Source organism: Ailuropoda melanoleuca, chromosome 2 (assembly GCF_002007445.2).
Source record: "Ailuropoda melanoleuca isolate Jingjing chromosome 2, ASM200744v2, whole genome shotgun sequence".
NCBI classification, from domain to species: Eukaryota; Metazoa; Chordata; class Mammalia; order Carnivora; family Ursidae; genus Ailuropoda; species Ailuropoda melanoleuca.
In genome coordinates, this window is record NC_048219.1 from 61,479,868 (window position 1) to 61,500,596 (window position 20,729).

At 33.9% G+C, this 20,729-nt stretch overlaps 1 protein-coding gene across 18 annotated transcripts in view; it reads right to left on the reverse strand.

The window, feature by feature from the left end:
* Positions 1 to 20,729, reverse strand: part of HFM1 (helicase for meiosis 1) — a 103,152-nt gene that overhangs the window by 47,341 nt on the left and 35,082 nt on the right. For 14 of the 18 annotated variants that reach the window (XM_034653882.1, XM_034653874.1, XM_019806885.2 and 11 more), the window contains 5 exons: positions 19,171 to 19,218; positions 15,862 to 15,942; positions 8,612 to 8,703; positions 6,905 to 7,011; positions 6,758 to 6,805 (listed from right to left, as the gene is read on the reverse strand). In XM_034653882.1, coding sequence (XP_034509773.1) covers positions 6,758 to 6,805; positions 6,905 to 7,011; positions 8,612 to 8,703; positions 15,862 to 15,942; positions 19,171 to 19,218 — 376 coding nt within the window. The remainder of the gene's footprint in view (positions 1 to 6,757; positions 6,806 to 6,904; positions 7,012 to 8,611; positions 8,704 to 15,861; positions 15,943 to 19,170; positions 19,219 to 20,729) is intronic. The other 4 variants (XM_034653879.1, XM_034653873.1, XM_034653884.1 and 1 more) reach the window with 2 other exon arrangements.

The following is a 20,729-nucleotide window of genomic DNA, read 5'->3' on the forward strand; positions in this document are numbered from 1 at the left end:
AATAAAACTGGACCACTTTCTTACACCATACACAAAAATAAACTCAAAATGGATTAAGGACCTAAATGTGAGACTTGAAACCATCAAAATCCTAGAAGAGAACACAAGCAATAATTTCTCTGACATTTTTCTAGGTAAGTCTCCTAAGTCAAGGGAAACAAAAGCAGAAACAGCTATTGGGACTACATCAAAATTAAAAGTTTCTTCACAGGGGCGCCTGGGTGGCTCAGTCTTTGGGCGTCTGCCTTTGGTTCAGGGCGTGATCCCGGCATTCTGGGATCGAGCCCCACATCGGGCTCCTCCGCTGGGAGCCTGCTTCTTCCTCTCCCACTCCCCTTGCTTGTGTTCCCTCTCTCTCTGGCTGTCTCTATCTCTGTCAAATGAATAAATAAAATCTTAAAAAAAAAAAAAGTTTCTTCACAGCAAAGGAAGCAATCAACAAAACAAAAAGACAATCTACTGAGAGGGAGAGGATAATTGCAAATGATATATCTGATAAGGAGTTAATATCCAAAATATATAAAGAACATATACAACTCAAAACCAAAAAACAAATAATCCAATTTAAAAATGGGCGGAAGACATGAACAGACATTTCTACAAAGAAGACTTACAGATGGACAACAGACATATGAAAAGATGCTCCACATCAGTAATCACAGGGACATGCAAATCAAAGCCACAATGAAATACCACCTCACATGTGTCAGAACATCTAAAATCAAAAACACAAGAAACAAGTGTTGGTGAGGATATGGAGGAAAAGGAACCCTTGTACATTGCTGATGGAAATGCAAGCTGGTGCAGCCAGGGGAGATCTTAAATGGCTCAACCAAAGATGACAATAATTAGTAATAACCATTTCTTGAATACTTACTATGCTCCAGGGACTATATTAGATGCTTTGCATACCTATGACAGAAATTGCTAGCTGACTGTCCCATTATCTGTTCTTACCTATACATGAAGATTATATTTCTCAGTCAACTTTGTAGCTAGATGCAGCCCTTTACTAAGATTAGTTAGCAAACTAATAAAAATGATACAAGAACTTTCCAAAAGACTTCTGTATCCTGGCCAACTTAGCAAAGGAAGGATTTTTCAGAAAAGATCTGTGTGTAAAGAATAGAAATCCCTCGAATGAATCCCACCTCGGGTACCACAACTTAATCTAGACAAAAATAGCTATTTGGTTTTGTTTTTAAATAGATCCATTTTCTTTTTCATCATTTCAATTAAAGACTATAAACAAGAACAACAATAACAAAAGAAATCCTGCAAATGAAGGAAAGTTAAAGGTGTACTATGAAGCTGTACAACTCTTTTGAGAGAAGAGTTATTCTGAAGCTATTTTTTTCTGCCTAAACAAAAAATAAGAATGCCCAAAGAAACACCTGAGACAAAGGATCAAGATAGCACATGGAGCCTTCTATATACTTACTCTTCTTCAAATTCCATGAAAGGATGGACATATGTATATGTGTGTTTATATATGTATGTCTCCAACCATAAAACTACAGGAAGGCAAGAAAGCATGCCACTGGTAGACCAGAAAATTTAATGTTAGAAATAAAATCTATGAAGAGGATCAAACCTATGAGAAAAATAAAACTGGAGGAAATTATCCGTAACACATGCAGAAGAATCAATAGACATAACATTGTAATACCTGGCAACAGATGGTAACTACATTTATCATGGTGAGCATCATGAATTGTTGAATCACTATGTTGTACACCCAAAACTAACATAACATTGTATGTCAACTATACTTCAATTTTTTAAAAAAAACTCTTTCCTTAAAAAAAAAATCAACAGATTAAGAAGGAGAGAGAGTGATGAGATATTTGTCTGAGCAATTTACTGAAATGCTGTATTCTGAGCAGGTACATTAGTCCACCCCTGCCACTCTCTCTCATTTGTGGAAAATATTAGGCAGTTGTAGTCTGTATTAAGAGGCTAACACAGGATTGTAGACATTGAAGCCAGAGAGGCAGGTCAGTTTTCTAGGTAGTAACAAACACCCAGGAGAGGTAAGGAGGCTTTATTCTTTTCTTTTTTAGATTTTACTTATTTATTTACTTATTTGAGAGACAGAGAGAGAGAGAGAGTGGGGGTGATGAGGAGCAGAAGGAGAGGGACAAGTGGACTCTATGTGGGAGAGAAAGTATAAAATGTGGAGAAGAGAGTCAGAAGTCCCACATTCAGCTAGTAGGAGTTCCAGAAAGAGTGAACAGAGGGAATAAAAGAGAAATAATTAACTTATAGAAGAAAACTTCCCAGAGCTGAAGAAAGATACAAGTCTACATATTACGAGAGTCCCCAGAGTGCTGTGCAAAATAAAGAATAAAGATACACAAGAAACCTTCATGCTGAAATTTCCTAACACAGATAAAGAAAAAAATTATTTTAATATTCCGAAGAGAAAAAAAAAGTTATTAACAAAAGAATGAAAACAAACTGGGTCACCAAAAATGGATGCAAGAAGAACAGTACCAAAGAAATTCCTGAAGAATAGTTTAGCCAAACTCATTCAAATGAAAGAGCAAATTATATTTTAGGCTTATAAAGAATCAGAAAGACTCAGTAAATTACTTGAGAATGTACCCAGCAGAATAAGCTATGTATGTAACAAAAAGGAAGGCAGAAATTTTAAAAAGCAGTAAGTAAGCAAAGATATCAGTGAAAAAAATTAGGTAAGTCTATAATTTTTAATGCACACTTAAAATATTTTAAAATTAACAACTGGAACTAAAATCCCAAAGATCTGAATAAACATGGGAGAGAACAAGATGTAGAAGGGAAGTGAAAATGTGAAAAGGTTTTGACTCAGACGGGGAAGTTTAAAATGTTCATTTTCTACAGATATTGGTAGAAAAATACAAATCTACATACGCAATATAGGATTTTAAAGGAAGAGCTAGCTAGAAGAGCAAAAACAAAGAAAAATTCATATATCCAAAAAGAGGCAGAAGAGGCAAAAGAAAAAAATTAGTGCGAAAAAAGAAACAAGCAATAATAATGTTAAGAAAACATACAATAACAGTAAGTCTAAACATATCAGTAATTATAATAAATGTAAATAGACTAAATTCCTCAAAAGAATTCTGAGACTGGATAAAAAAAACAGTAACAAAATCTAGCTATATGTTATATATACAAATTATATGTAAAATAAAACAATATGAAAACATTAAGAATAAAAAAGATATACAAAATAAGACTAGTAATATTAACATTAGACAAAATAGAATTAAAAGCAAAAAGCATTCAATAGGACAGTTAGTTGACTCACCTACCCAGCTCCTTTCCATCTAGCAGCAGAGAGGACAAGATAGGACAAGAAAGGCAACATGGACATGTGAGCCTATTGGTCTGTAGTACCTAAAATATGTCTAACTATAAGGTTAAGTACAACTTTTTTTTAAAGATTTATTTATTTATTTGAGGGGGGTATGGGGAAAGAAAGAGAGCGAGCGAGCATGAGCAGGGGGAGGGGCAGAGGGAGAGAGAGAATCTCTCTCCTAACTTATACCATATAAAAAATTAACTCCAGTTGCCTTATAAGAAACCCCCAGGTAAAAATAAAATGGTTTTCAAGTATAAGAAGAAATGACAGGAGATGTCCTATAATCTTAGGATATGTGGCAGAGACTGCTTTGCCTACCCAACATTCACTCTCTTTCCTTCTTAATAGTAGAACCCCAATTTTAATCTAGGCATACTATCACCAAGATATTTCCCAGTCTCCTTTGCACTGAGGAGGAGTCATTAATAAGGTGCAAAATGTTGTCAGGATTTCCAAGAAGTCTACTAAAAGAAAATACTTAAATGTAACAGCTGAAGCCCTGGCAGTCATTTTGGACAATAAGGTGACCTTGAAATAGAAGTTATGTGGGATGGCAGAACCAAAAGATAGAAACCCAAGTACTGATGATACCATGAAGCCACCATATCTACCTCAGACTATCCACTTTGAGCTATCTCTTCTGTGAAAGAAAAGTAGCCTGTCTTCTTTAAGGTATTGTTAATTCATTTTATTATACAGTTTTACATAGTTGAACCTAAACCTAAGAAATACAGGATGGGAAAAAACTTCCTAAAAGACACAAAACCTAGAACTCATAAGGAAAAGACTAACATGTATGATTTTATAACTATTTAAAACTTCTGCATAAAACCAGATAATACATATATTTCCTCCTAATAATCAGGGATTTGCAAATTTTTAAATATAATATTCACCCATTAGATTGACCAAAGTTTAAAGATACAAAACAAATATTAGTATGTGTGGAAACAGTCACTCTTTCTATACTATGAGTGGGAACTGAAATTAGAGACTTTTCAAAGGCAATTTGGCATCATATATTAAATCTTCTCATATATATATACACTTTCACCCAGAAATCTTTGAAAAATATGATAGAAACCCAAGAAGGCTCATTTCAGCACTATTTGTAGTAGTAAAAATTTGTAAGCCATCTAATTCTTCATCAACAAAGGGGAGGTTAAAAATTATACTCATATTTATAGAATACATTGCTGTTAAAGTATATGTTGTCGTTAAAATAAATAAGGTAGACGTGTATATGTACTGATACAGAATCTTTTTATTTAACTTTATTATTATGTTCAATTAGCCAACATATAGTACGTCATTAGTTTTTGATCTAGTGTTGAACGATTCATTAGTCGTGTTTAACACCCAGTGTTCATCATGACAAGGGTCCTCCTTAATACCCATCACCTGGTTACCTCATTCCCCCACCCCCTTTCCTTCTGTAACCTTCAGTTGGTTTCCCAGAGTCCAGAGTCTCTCATGGTTTGTCTCCCTCTCTGATTTCTTCCCATTCAGTTTTCCCTCCCTTCCCCTATGGTGCTCATGGCATCACAAGAACAATAATTATGATTTTTTTTGTAGTAGACATTACATATGTTTATTAGCACACATATTTGTGCTAAATAAATAGGAAATTGGAAGGATGCACAGCAAACTACTGATAATAACTACTTCTGGGGAAGAAAGATGGGGAGGTCAAGACAAACCTTACCTTTTGATTTATAAATTTTTGACTCTTTAAAAATTAATCCATGCCTTCCTTATATAATAACAAGAAACAAATGAAGAAAAAAAATCACTGATTTGAAAATACATCTTATGAGTTCACTGAAAAATACCAGTTAAAACAAACAGAGCTAGTGCTGAGTATAAAAGATCTGGGAATTAAAGTTATAAAAAATTTAAAAATAGCCTTAAATTAAAGGTCAGAAACTTGGAAGGATGAAAGTTTAAAATTAAGATTAACACCTACTTAAAAAAACAAAAAACAAAAAACCAGATCTGAAATTCAGCACTGTAACAGGGATATGAGAGACATATGAAAGTGGCAACTATGAGACAACATCACCTACCAAAAAACTGTACATTTTGGATTAAGAAAAGACCCCACATAGTTATCTCTTCCTGGTCACCCTCAAGTAGATGCAGAAAGGTGGGAAATTATAATAGGAAACTAAACTACAGTATTTATAAAAATTACAAAATCACTGATTCTAAAAAATGACAGCCCCAATCAAAAGAATGTATGACTCAATTTAAGGGAAGGTAAATGGAAGCATTAAAGCTGCAAATAAAGTGTTCCTAAGAAGATGCTTGTGGGAAAATACCTGGATTTCATTTGACCCAAGAGTTGATGCAACAAGGTATATTGGGAAAAAAACATTGAGAGAAGCAAGAGACCTAAGTTTTAGTTCTAGCTCAGTCTCTAGCATTGCAATACAATCTTGGGAAAGTCACAGCTTATCTGGGCATTGTTTACTTCATTTGTAAAATGAAAGGACTAGACTATATGGTCTCTCGGGGTATTTGAATTTCTAGAAAAATATAGCTTAGAAACAGAACATTAACTTCTGTTGTCCAAGCTATAGATCTGCCTGTTGAGCTATATACAACTGTGAAAAGTTTGTTTCTGAGACTTCAAGGCATGTGGGAGATAAAATTCAAAGGAATATAAGGAAGTATACCAGAGAAAGTGACCTTCTCTAGCTAAGGAGGAAAAACAAATTCTTTGGATAAGGGGTTTTATTGAAGCACATAAAAAAGTCATTTCACATGAAATCACATCATCTAAATCAAAAAGTTTAACAGTAAGACCTAAATACTCAGAAAATCAACCACTAGGCAAGCAGAAAAGAATATCATTATATTTGTGACTGCAAACTGTAAAAGTCACAATTTACAATGTAGTCTTAGTTTACTCTTTAATTACTATTCCTCTACACAAACTTCCCATTCTCAGTAGAATAGACATTCCACTGTCATATATGCATTCTCACTCATGTTTTTACTTTTACTATTTGTCTCTCTCCCTCAATGCCGCTATCATTCAATATACATTTATTATATGTGTTTCCATACTGTCCATCATCTTTATACACATGGTTCTCATTCAAGCTAACTTGAAAGCTCCTGATGATGACAAACTTAACCTCCTTTTCTATCATTACCTTGCTTCAGCAGAACACACTCTCAAAAAATGTTGATCTAAAAAATTCACAAATCATCTATTTTAATTGAAGTCTGAGAGTTTTCGGACATTAATTTCACATCTATGTTGACACCTTATTTTTATGTAAATGTGTTCTTTTTTGTATTAAGGAAAACAAATTTAAAATAGGTTTTAAAACTAAGAAATTTTTCATAAATATGAATCACAAATGGTAGTATTTTAAGACATTTAACAATTATCTTTACCAATTTACTTTCATTTCTCTTGTTTTAATTCTTCCTTCCATTGGAAATCTATAAATAAAAACACAGGGCAAAACTTTTATTCTTACCACTTATTTTAACTAAATAGAACCTTTAAAAAATGATTTAAAACATATTTAATTTCCTTACCTGATAGTTACCCGATTTGGATCTTTGTTCAAAGTATTCAGTGTTTTCTTTTCATTTATCCTTAACTGCACATCTACAAATTCCTTGCAGCTGGCTATCATTGTGACCTATAAAATTTCATCATTTGCGCATTTACTTATGTCCCTTCTTTACGTCTCTCCGCTCATCTTTTTTCTCTGTATTTACTTATTTTCCATTCTGCCTTGGGATAGCACAGCTTTATCATTTAAAATGTGTAACAGAATTAAAGATTCACTTTATACATTTTGCTTCTTTGAAATGTGAATGAATGAAGGACACATTCTTGTCACATGCCAGACATTATGCTGGACACCAATAAGATCATAAAGATTAACAAAATAAAATTTAAAATATTCAGTCCTGTGCCTACCACGTAGTAAGCACTCAATAAACGTAGCTGTCATTTCTACTACTATTATAATTCACCCTTCTGTAGTTTGCAATCATTATCCTGATTGAGATTAATTTTGTAATGGAAAGAATGCTTTAGATTTTAAGAAATTTGTATTACAGATCCTACTTCTGTCAGATGACTTTGAGCAAAGCACTCTTTGTGCTTTGGTTTCTCACATCTGTAACATGAAATTAACATCCGTTCTAATCCTCTTACACACTTACTGAACTCAAAATAAGATTAGTTAATGTTAATATTAGGGATTTTCTACTCTTGATTTCCCTTAGTTAAGAATAATATTTACATAAAAATACATGCATTCTAGTTTTCATCAGTTTTTGTGCAATTTTTGTATCATAATCTCATTACAAAAATCAACTTAGTATTTTAAATAAAAATGGTTAAATTTGAGAATAAGAATAGATATCTTGTTGCATATTCATGTCCACTATAAAGGGAGAAAGGACCAATACAGTTCTCAGGTATCAACAACATGACTATGGCTCTATTTACTGCTGTAGTTGTAAAGTTGCCCTCACTGCTGATATCTTAGTATAACCTTGTTTTTACTCCCACTTCTCCACAATCACTGCTTTTTTCTGGTCTATTACCAATACTATCTTATTTCTACTATTATTCTGATGCAAAAGATTTAGGGAAGAATTGCAAGTACGTGGCACACATGTCCAACATTGTCCATCACTCACAGCAGACTTGCCTAATATATCCTGCCACATCATCCTGGTCTTTCTCAACAAAGTACACTTGGTAGCCACCACCAAGGTAATTGGCATTATCACTTAAGTTGAAAGGTAGTTGCTATCCCCCTCTGGGTATGTATATGAATTTTCTTAGCCCTGATACAGAGATACGATTGAAAATGTACCGTAAAGAGTAATATTCCATATCTCATGATCAACGGTATATAAGATGGAGATATATAAGCACTACTAGAAATGCGTTCTTGGGGCACCTGGGTGGCACAGTCATTAAGCGTCTGCCTTCGGCTCAGGGCGTGATCCCCGCGTTCTGGGATCAAGCCCCACATCAGGCCTCTCTGATAGAAGCCCGCTTCTTCCTCTCCCACTCCCCCTGCTTGTGTTCCCTCTCTCGCTGGCTTGTCTCTCTCTGTCAAAATAAATAAATAAAACCTTTAAAAAAAAAAAAAAAGAAATGCGTTCTTGTCTGCTTACTCATTCTTAAATTGCATGAGATATGCAAAGTAGTTGTTTCCTCAGTATTATTTTATACTATATCATTACGTATTTATTTTCTAGTGACAACTAATTTACCAGATCTAATAAAGTCTCTTTTCCACTGATGGTACAAAATTTCTTCACTGTCTCAAATGTAATGTAATACCAAGCCATCAATCTTCCTGCCTCTGTGGAAAAAGATGAAAAAAGAAACATTCACCCCATCAGTTGAAACAACTTGCTTTTTCATCAGTTTAACAAACATTCCTTAACATCTATTCTGTGTCTGTAACAGCATCAAGTACAAAAGAGACACCAGAAAATCTAGAAGACACAGTTTCTAGAATTTCTAGGTTGGCTAGGGAGATAACTATATGCAAAATAGCCAGACTACAGGACAAAATCCAGTTAATGATAATATTTACATATACAAGGGGCACCTGGGTGGTTCAGCTGGTTAAGCATCTGACTCTTGATTTCAGTTCAGGTCATGATCTCAGGGTTGTGAGGTGAAGCCCGGCATTGGGCTTGGTGCTCAGCCTGAGTCTGCTTGAGATTCTCTCTCCATCTCCCTCTGCTTACCCTGTGCACACATATTCTCTCTCTTTCTAAAATAAACAAATCCTTAAAAAATATATTTACATACACAAGCTTAAGTACAGAGGAAATTAAACCTAAGAGAATGGTCAGTGTGGGATGCCTTAGTAGAGATAATGGGGCTTGAGCAGGATTTAAAAATAAATAATACGCCTTGGCAGAAAAGAAAAGCTGTCATGACCTCAGTAAAAAAAAAAAAAAAAAATCAAGACTTATTTATCAAAACAGTAAAGTTAAAGACTATCTTTAGGGCTGTGTAGGTGGCTCAGTCAGTTAAGCATCTGACTCTCAGGTCATGATCTCAGGTTCATGAGACTGAGCCCCACGTTGGGCTTGTGCTGGGCATGGAGCCTGCTTAAGATTCTCTCTCTCCCTCCCCTGCCACTCTCTAAAAAAAATTTTTTTTTAAAAAAACTATCTTTAGAATACTTTAATGAGAGATATGACTTGATAGTGACTATGAGTTCAGCTCAAACTGACCTGCTTCGAGTTACTGCTCCATCACTTAGTAAGTAGGTGATCATATGCAGGTTATTTTACCAGTTTCTTAATGTAATTTGGGGAAAATAGAAGTATATATGTCATATGTTTGTTGTGAAGATTAAACGCAATATCATATGTATAGTACTTAGCACAGTGCCTAACATTAAATAAATGTTGCTACTTTTATTACCAAAACACAATGAATAAAAGACTATGAGGGCCTGAAAGAGCCTTGAAATGCTAACAAAGGAGTTTAGATTTTGGATTTGATCTGTAAAATAACAGAGGACCACTTAAAATTCTTGAGCAATATTTAATTAAATTGAAGTTGGAAAATAAAATGTTTTGGAAATAGAACACGGAGTTGGCTGGAAGTAGCAGTATGGGTAGAGCAGGTTACGTAAGTAAATGATGAAATGAAATTCATTTGAAAAGTTACTGGTGTCAATTACAAGTTGTCAAAAACATTACAAAGAATTTCAAGCCTTATGAACACAGAGGAAACAGCTGGGAAGAAAAAATTGCATATTGCTTCTCAAGCAAAGGGCTAACACTTATATATGTACCACAGGTTTTACTGAAGAAGGGAAGAACTGGACATTCCATCAGACATATAGGCATCAAGGACATGGAAGAGTAGACAGAACTAAGAATCAGGAAGAAAAGTAGTCAGGGAAGCTTAAAAGCCACATTATCAATTAGGATCCTGGTGGATATGTTCAACCAAAACACAGTTGATGCAGTGGTTCATAAGAGGGAGCTTCTGAGAGCCGTGTGTGAGATATACAGAATATGGTTACCATGGGAACTAGTATGTTAACCTTTACGATATATTTAAAGATGCTCCTCTTATCCTAGATGTTTATAAATTAATATAAGGTTTCTCCCTGATAGAGAAAATGAAAGTTTGAGAAAAGACTTGATACTTGCTGGATTATTAGAAAGGATGAAAGATTCCCAGGCAAGGTATAAAAATAACTTAGAAAGGAAGGCATGAAGAAATTGAGTCAAAGTAGAAGGATTGGAAAATATTTAAAAAGATTTGCAAGTGAAGGTGGAAATAAAGATGGAACTTTTAATCAATATGGTGTTGAATGATGAATATTCTTATAATAGCAAATTCAGGATATTTCAAAATGAAGGCCATAGGATTGGGGGGTGGGGTAGAAGTAGAGGCCATGAGAATACACCTCTCACATCTCTTACTACCAGAAGTGACTGACTGACGGCTCCAGCTACTATGCTCTGACTCTATCACTATGTTTACATCAAGATCATACTTCTTATGAGATGCTCCAAACCAATACTAAGCACGGCAGGAATATTAAGGTAGGCCTATAAGACAAGAACTCCTTGGATAGGGAACTTTGAACTTAAAGATTCTCCGTCAGCTTTGCTGAATGGCCTTAGGACTGCATTTTAGGTTAAAATTCTCTTTCCTTCTTTGAAACAAACAACTAAATAATTCATGCAACCTCATAACAAGAACACTAATCTCAATAATTACCCTAATAAAAATATTAGCACAGTTTAAAAGACATGTTACATTTCTCATAAAGTTATACCTACATACATAAACACATGCCTGCATACATACGTAAACACTTTGTGTTGTTTTTTTTTAATAGCTTAATGGTGTAATAACAGTTGAGGCTACTGAGTTATAAACACAAAGGACAATATGTTCAGAGACTGGACATTGGGTAATATGTACTTTCAAGGCAGAGTACATGGCCAACCTGGGCCCAGAGGAAGACCAGGTAAAAGGGCATCATGTGCAGTACTGTATTATTCTGAGAATTCAGCTACTTTCAGCTAGATTTGTGTATTATATGTTAAGCTGCTATGATGGTTAATTTTAGGTGTCAACTTAACTGTCAATTGGCCATAGAGTACCCCTATATTGGGTCAAATATTATTCTGGATGTGTCTGTGGGGATGTTTTTGGATGAGATTAACATTTGAATTCGTAGACTGAATAAAGCAGATTGCCTTTTTTTTTTTTAACATTTTATTTTTAAGTAATCTCTACATCCAATATGGGGCTCCAACTTACAACCCCAAGATCAAGAGTTGAAAGTTCCAACTGAGCCAGCCAGGTGCCCTGCGGATTGCCTTTCCTAATGTGGGTGATCTTCATCCAATCAGCTGAAGGCTTAAATAGAACAAGAAGACTGACCCTCTGGTGTAAGAAGGAATTCCTCTGCCTGACTGCTTTGAGCTGGGACGCAGGTCTTTTCTTGACTTTGTATACTTGAACTGAAACATTGGCTCTCCTTGGGTCTCAAGACTACCAGCTTTAGACTGGAATTTATACCATCAGTTCTTCTGGTTCTCATGCCTTCACACTCAGACCAGAACTACACCATTGGCTCTATAGACCTCTATCTTACTGACTGCAGATCTTGGGACTTCTAAGCCTCCATACGTATGTGAGCCAACTACTTATAATAAATTTTATCTATCTATCTATCTATCTATCTATCTATCTATCATCTACTGACTTTCTCTGGTGTGTGTGTGTATAATATATGTATATATTTTATATATATATGTAATATATAAATAAATAATATGTATGTATATGTATAGCCTAGACATGGAACGACAGAGGAATTAAAGAGAAACCAAAGATATCAAATATTTCATAATCTTAAGCTTGGCAAAATGGTTATGCTGTTGGGAACGATAGGCAAATATATAACAGATATATTTTTTTAACCTTGGACAAAAGAGAGCAACAACTCTCATGGTTCATCCCCCTTCTGTTTACCCCCCCCTTCACTTAGCATAATCTCCTCCAGTCCCGTCCATGTTGCTGCAAATGTTGTGTAATCGTTCTTTCTGATGGCTGAGTAATATTCCATTATATATATGGACCACATCTTCTTAATCCAGTCATCTGTTGAAGGGCATCACAGTTCCTTCCACGATTTAGCTATTGTGGACAATGCTGCTATGAACATTGGGGTGCATATGGCCCTTCTCTTCACTACGTCTGTATCTTTGGGGTAAATACCCAGTAGTGCAATTGCTGGATCATAGGGTAGCTCAATTTTTAACTTTTTAAGGGACCTCCACACTGTTTTCCAAAGTGGCTGTAACAACTTGCATTCCCACCAACAGTGTAAGAGGGATCCCCTTTCTCCACATCCTCTCCAACATTTGTTGTTTCCTGCCTTGTCCATTTTTGCCATTAACTGGTGTAAGGTGGTATCTCAAGGTGGTTTTGATTTGAATTTCCCTGATGGCTAATGATTTTGAACATTTTTTTATGTGTCTGTTAGCCATTTCTGTGTCTTCATTGGAAAAGTGTCTGTTCATATCTTCTGCCCATTTATTGATTTGGTTATTTGTTTCACATTATTGAGTTTGAGAAGTTCTTTGTAGATCTTGGATACAAGTCTTTTATCTGTAGTGTCATTTGCAAACTGTGGACTCTGGGAAACAAACTGAGGGCTTCAGAGGGAAGGGAGGTGAGGGATTGGGATAGGCCGGTGATGGGTATTAAGGAGGGCACATATTGCATGGTGCACTGGGTGTTATATGCAAGTAATGAATCATGGAACATTGCATCAAGAACTGGGGATGTACTGTATGGTGACTAATATAACAAAATAAATATTATTTTAAAAAAATTAAAAAGAGAGCAACAACTCATGTTTATGGTAAAAAATTTTTGCATTGGTTATCCCATTTGATCATCACAACAGCCCAATAATGTAAGTAGGACACATAATATATTCTTGTTTTGCAGATGAATCAACTAAGGTTCAGTGAGCAACAGGTCACAGCTAGCAAGTGGTAGAATCGGGAGTGAAATCCAAGTTTTGGAACCCCAATTTTATGTTCATTCCATTTCACAGTATTCCAAGTCAAATTAACTGTCACATGCTTCTGGATGTCAAGTTTCATGTTATTCATGTAAGTAAAGACTTCCAACAGAAAATTGAGCACTGGGGCACCTGGGTGGCTCAGTCAGTTAAGCACGGCACTCTTGATTTCAGCTCAGGTCATGATCTCAGTTTCCTGGGATTGAGTCCTGCATGGGTTCTGTGTTCTGTACAGAGTGTGCTTGTCCCTCTCCCTCCCCCTTCTTGTTTTTGCTCTCATTCTTGTACTCTCGCTCTCTCTCAAATAAATAAATAAATAAAATCTTTTAAAAAAATAAAATAAATCTTAAAAAAAAGGAAAAAAACAATTGAGCACCAAATTCTGTAAAGAAGGTAAGGGACCAGAATCAAAATTACAGTTCTGAATTCATTTATGTAATGACTGTAGCTGAAGCTTGAAGGTAAATCATATTTTTAAGAAAATAATCATAAACTGGGAATGAAGGTCCAAGGTCTGCAACTTTAAGAAACCCATAGTAAAGCAAAATGGTCAGCAAGGAGAGATTGAATAAAGCAGAGGAAAACTAAAAGATTACTAAGAAGAGGAAAATTAGTCAGGTAGTATTCAATGATGATGGAGAAGAAACATTATAGATCATTTATTTGATATATTCAAGAGTAGAAGGAATGGTATCCGTGTATTCAAGAAGTTCCACAGGGAAGGAACAATAGTGGGAATTAGATTCTTGAGAGTGAAAGTACCTAAGGAACAGATGAAGTTACACTGATGATTCTTATGTCCCCTCTAATGAGACATCCTAGAATACACAGAAGATAATTTTCACAAACAAAATTATGTTTATCAGAAGAACCATGGGAAAAGGAAAAAACAGTTATAAATCTAGGGCTGAGAGTAAGGGCAATAAATTGCTTTAAAAACTTAACCTTATATAAATAGATGAAAAGAACCAATCAGAGATCAAGAGCACAATAAACGAATTTAAAAATATAAGCGAAATAAGTAAAGCAGAGAAAGACAATTATCATATGGTTTCACTCATTTATGGAACATAAGAAGTAGGAAGATTGGTAGGAGAAGAAAGGGAAGAAGAAAGGGGGGTAAACAGAAGGGGGAATGAACCATGAGAGACTATGGACTCTGGGAAACAAACTGAGGGCTTCAGAGGGGAGGTGGGTGGGGGAATGGGATAGGCTGGTGATGGGTATTAAGAAGGGCACATATTGCATGTGCACTGGGTGTTATACACAAGTAATGAATCATGGAACTTTACATCAAAAACTAGGGAAGTACTGTAAGGTGACTAACATAATACAATAAAAAATATTATTATAATTAAAAAAATTAAAAAATTAAAATATACTTGATGGAATAAATAGGCCAAATTGCTTGAAGCAGAGGAATGAATTAACAACCTGGAAGACATAATAAAATGTAACCAAGCTGAGCAAAGGAGAGGAATGAAAATTATGCAAGTTGAGAATAGTCTTAGGGAACTCAGTAATTCCATCAAGTGTAATAACATTTGCATTATAGGGATCTGAGAAGAAAAGCAGAAAAGGGGGCAGAAATTTATTTGGAGAAATAATAGCTGAAAACTTCCCTAATCTGGGGAAGGAAACAGATATCTAGATCCAGGAGGTATAGAGATCCTCCCAAAAATTCAGCCTTAGGAGGTCCATACGAAGACACATAGTAATTAAAATGGAAAAACAAAACAACAACAACAAAAAAAACAGAGATAAAGAAAAAAATTTAAAACCTTATATTAAATACAAGTAAAAACATGATACAAAGTCATACATTTCTAAACTATGGTTGCAAATGTATAAAAAATGCATTAAAAAATGGAAGGATACATGTCAAATGCTAACGGTAGGATTCTGATTTTTTAAAAACTTTCCTATATCTCCCAGCTTCTATCAAGGATTAATTTGAAATAACGAAGTCAATATTTTCCCCAAGAAACTTCTAATCATGAGTGCTAAAAACTACAAACCATTCTTTGTCTCTTCTATTATATTCTAAATAGAATGAAAAAGACAGAGAAAGAGAGAGAGAAAAGGAGCCTACGTAACCATGTGGATAACCAATGTTTGAATAATTGAGAACTGACAAAAGGGTATCTACAAGAACTATAAGAGGTTTAAAGTGACCCAAAGATTTCAATATTTCAATTCCCTGCCAAAAGTCACCAGAATCAGTAAAGACAAAGTGCCTGCCAAAAAGAAGGTCTATAATTTTATAAATAGGACTCTTACATAAATATATCATGCTAATAATGATGATACCCTGTTGAGATAACTGAGATCACGATTTAATTTTAGTATCATCTAAATCTTAGTGGAACATATTTTAAAATTTAGTCTTAGTCTTAAGCAATTGTTAAATTTAATAACTGATGGAAAAATTACCAGTTGGTTTGAAATTAATATCTTCATCCATCCTTATCAAGTCCAGAGATGATAAATCATTCAGATTCTTCAAACATAACTCTGTTCAATAATAAGAAACATATTTTTATTTTAGCAAGATAAGGGAGCAGCACAAAACAGAATTTATAATCAAATATGCTAAAGTTCTGTTTCTATATATTTGCTGTGGGAAAAACTGTAGTGGCTACCTAAGTGTAAGGAAAAACTCATTAAATAAAAAGCCATTTAATAAGCTGAAAAGATTTTCTAATAGTAACAGTAATATAAATTATCAAAATAAGTGATGAAATAACATTTACAACTTGAAACTTTTAATTTTAAGTGAGGAAATTTGCATTTCCTCATTTAGTTCTCATAATAACACAACAACGTAGGTACTAATATTATTTCATATACAAGTTAGGAAACAAAGAAATAAAGAAGCTAGGTTACTTGAACCACCCTGTTATCTGACTTGCAACGTGGCATGGTTTTCTTTTCCTTTGTTTGTATTTATCTTTGATAAAAGTTTTTAAAAAAGTATGAAGAGTCAAAAGAGCTACAAAGATTGTTCAAAAAACTCCAGTCTTTTCCCTCCTCTGAGTATGCCACACTCTTGAGGCAACCACTTGTGACTATTTCAGCCGATGCTTTTAGTACTTATTTCAGCATCCCTAACATGCTACTATTGCTACCTGGAAGGAACCTCTGAACAGGAAGTAATGCAAGTTCAACTTTCACTGACTGATGAAGATCAGAGCAACTGTAGTAGCCTGCTGCCCACAGTGCTCCCATTGTTCCATGCTAGAAAGCCCAGAAGATTGGAGGTAATTCAGTGCATGGAGCGGGAATGCTACAACTTGCTCAATCTTAAATAGAGTAGGAACTCACAAAAACACAGCCCCTGAAAAGCAAAATTCTTTGAGAAATACTTCAGTTTAAGCAACATTGCTTAGGCAGCTTGAAAAAGTTTTAAGTATTTGGTTAAGTGAGGCTTTTGAAGTCTTTGCTAATTTTCTTAATTACCCACTATTAACATGCAATAAGTTAATCAGCAAAGAAGAATGCTTACTGTATTATATACTGAGCACTATTCTAAGCTTTAGGTTTACAGCAGTAGCAAGACAAGGTTCCTTCTCTAAAGAGCTTATATTTTATGGAAGAAAACAATCAGTACAGAATTTAAAAATAAATAATAAAGTTTCAAAATAAAGCTGAGAGAAAGGACCCAGAAAATAAGAATTTTTAAGGTTTTAACTTAAGTTTTTATGTATTTCTGATATAAAGCTATTATATAATATCTGATATAGAAAGGATATATTCATCCTAATTTTCAACGTAAGCATATCACCTTTCCAACAAAAGGAAAACAGCAATAATATCATGGAAATTGTTTTACCATCCTTTCTGAAGAGGTAGATTTAATTAAGGTAGTCCAGGAAGGCCTATCTGAGGAGTTGATATTTGATCAAAGATCTGAATGAAATAAAGGTGGAGACCACAAGTAAAATATGTGAGAAGTGTTCCAGGAATAAGGAACAGAGTGGAAGGACCTGATGTGGAAACAAGCTTGGTGTGTTTAAGGAACAGCAAGAGATCCAATTTAGAAACAGTAGAATGAAAGAGGGGGAAAGTGACAAGAGATGAAGCCAGAGGAATAGGCAGGGAGATATCAAGGAGGATTTGTGGGCTCTTGTGAAAGTCTGCATTTTTTTCTAAGAGTGATGAGGGAACTACTGGAGGATCCTCAGCAAAAAAGTATAACCAAATTTAGGAATGCTAAGGATCCTTCCTAAGAGATTTAAGGCAGAACTCCAGGAATACCAAAATATTATATTCAGTTATATAATAAACTTGGCTATTCTTTATAGGCAAAACTTAGCTACCCTATAATGACTAAAGATAAGGCAAATATGAGCTATGGTTCTGCTAATTTAACAAAAGTTAAATCATTACAATTATCAGAATATAGCAAGACTATATTGGACTATCTGATTTCTTGTGTGTATTTGGCCATTATGATCAAAATATATGTTTTGAAAACTCTATTACAAAATTGGTCTGTAAACAAAGGATAATACTACTATTTTACAGATCTGTTTCTCAATAGCAGCTTCATGAATCTATGCTATTGCTTATCACCTGTTTCAACAATACATTTATACTTTAATCAAGACAATTTTACTGCTACATTTTATCTCTGCATTTTAATATGCCATATGTATATATCCAAGTAGAGAATAAATTAAAATTGGTTAAATATTTTCAGATCCACACCAAGTGAAGGTCTAGACCAGGAGTGCTGCTCCGTAGAGGGACATCTACTCCTTGATTCTTTTTCTCCCCTTAAAGTTATCTTTGTACCCAATGTGAGGCTCTGGGGCTCGAACTCACAACCCCAAGATCAGGAGTTGTATGCTCTACCAATTGAGACAGTGAGTTACCCCAAAATTGGCTAAATATTTTTAGTGGATCTAAAATATTTTCTTTTACTGAAAGGCAATCTCAATAAAAAGAAGAGCTGACAATTTCTAATCCTAATAAATGCTCAACAATTTTTTGATATTTGAAAAGACAGGTATGAAGTATTAATTAATTAAAAAATTATGCTGGGATTTGATGGGAATATGTCATTAGCACAGATTAGGATAAGAAGCCCATAATCAAGGTAGGCTTATATATTCAATTAAAATTAAACTAGAAAAATGAAGAGTTGTATAACTATAGGCAATATTTTCAAAGACGAGGGTCATATTTACAATAAAAACAAAGTTAACATAAAGGAAGATACTCTGATAGAATTATAAATTCATTAATTCGGAAAAAAAGTACATGTGCTAAACTTTATTTGCATGTGAAAAAGAAATACTTCATACATTTTTTTCTGGAAACAAGTTTACTTTCTTTTTTTTTTTTTTAAGATTTTATTTATTTATTTGACAGAGAGAGAGAGAGAGCACAAATAGGCAGAGTGGTAGAAAGAGGGAGAGTTAGAAGCAAGCTCCCTACCGAGCAGAGAGCTCGATGTGGAGCTCAGTCCCAGAACCCTGGGATCATGACCTGAGCCAAAGGCAGAGGCTTAACCGACTGAGCCACCCAGACACCCCGCAAGTTTACTTTTAAAAAAAAATAATTTACCAAAGAGTATTCTTTTTTTTTATCATTTTTTTTTTGCTTCTTAATTTTTTTTTAATTTTATTTTATTATATTGTGTTAATCACCATACAGAGTATTCTTACTTTCCACACTAACTGACCTTTTTCATTAAAATTTATAAAATATAATTTTTTACAAGGAAATGCATCAAACCTTGTAATTTTGCTTCAATTCCATCTTTGTTCAATCCAGATGCAAAACCTGTAAAAGTTATGAAAATTCATAAAAAATTAAAATAGAAAGGACTTAACTCATCTTTATAGGCTCAGTTTATACGAGTTAACTAGAAAAGAGTAGTCTAACTTAATCTCAAATAGGGGGAAAAATAGCTTAATGAGTTAAAACAAGGCTTAACTATCTATAGAAAATAACCACTGCTGTAAAATCCTTTCAACATCAATTGGCTATCTTTTGCTTTTCTTATTGCATAGCCATGACCATGCATACTGTATTTTTTTCCCTCATATCTTAAAGTTTTGAACCTGTGTGCATTAGAATAGTACTGCAACAAATCAGGTTTTAATTTGATATCCAGCAATTCCAAGTATTTTTACTTTATAACCGGCACCATATGAAAGAGCCTTCTAGAAGCAACATAACCACACGTGAGTTAGCTTTAGAAGCAGAATGCAAATTCCAGCAGCAACACTTTGATTTGAACACTAGTTCAGACAAAATTCAATAGTTTTTTTTACTTTAACTTTTTAAAAAGAATTTTAGGCATTTTTATTATTTTTATTCAAAGTTAATTTTTTCCTAAAAGGTCTATTTTTAATGGTGCTGATTTCAAACCTTATTAAAAGACTAGAAGTAAAACAAATAAAGATTTCTCACATTTGTCTACTCTTGCCTCTAATGTATTTCTGAATGTTATTTTTTATTTCTGTTACCTATTAGTGTCTGTAATCTATTCTGTGACTTAATAGCATAAATATACTCAACTGGCTTGAAAAAATTTACTACTTTTTCAAATCAAAGTAACAAACCATAATGAGATGGATTTTTCAAAGCTCTGATATAGTACTATACACTTTGATTTGAACACTAGTTCAGACAAAATTCAATAGTTTTTTTTACTTTAACTTTTTAAAAAGAATTTTAGGCATTTTTATTATTTTTATTCAAGTTAATTTTTTCCTAAAAGGTCTATTTTTAATGGTGCTGATTTCAAACCTTATTAAAAGACTAAAAGTAAAGCAAATAAAGATTTCTCACATTTGTCTACTCTTGCCTCTAATGTATTTCTGAATGTTATTTTTTATTTCTGTTACCTATTAGTGTCTGTAATCTATTCTGTGACTTAATAGCATAAATATACTCAACTGGCTTGAAAAAATTTACTACTTTTTCAAATCAAAGTAACAAACCATAATGAGATGGATTTTTCAAAGCTCTGATATAGTACTATACACTTTGATTTGAACACTAGTTCAGACAAAATTCAATAGTTTTTTTACTTTAACTTTTTAAAAAGAATTTTAGGCATTTTTATTATTTTTATTCAAGTTAATTTTTTCCTAAAAGGTCTATTTTTAATGGTGCTGATTTCAAACCTTATTAAAAGACTAAAAGTAAAACAAATAAAGATTTCTCACATTTGTCTACTCTTGCCTCTAATGTATTTCTGAATGTTATTTTTTATTTCTGTTACCTATTAGTGTCTGTAATCTATTCTGTGACTTAATAGCATAAATATACTCAACTGGCTTGAA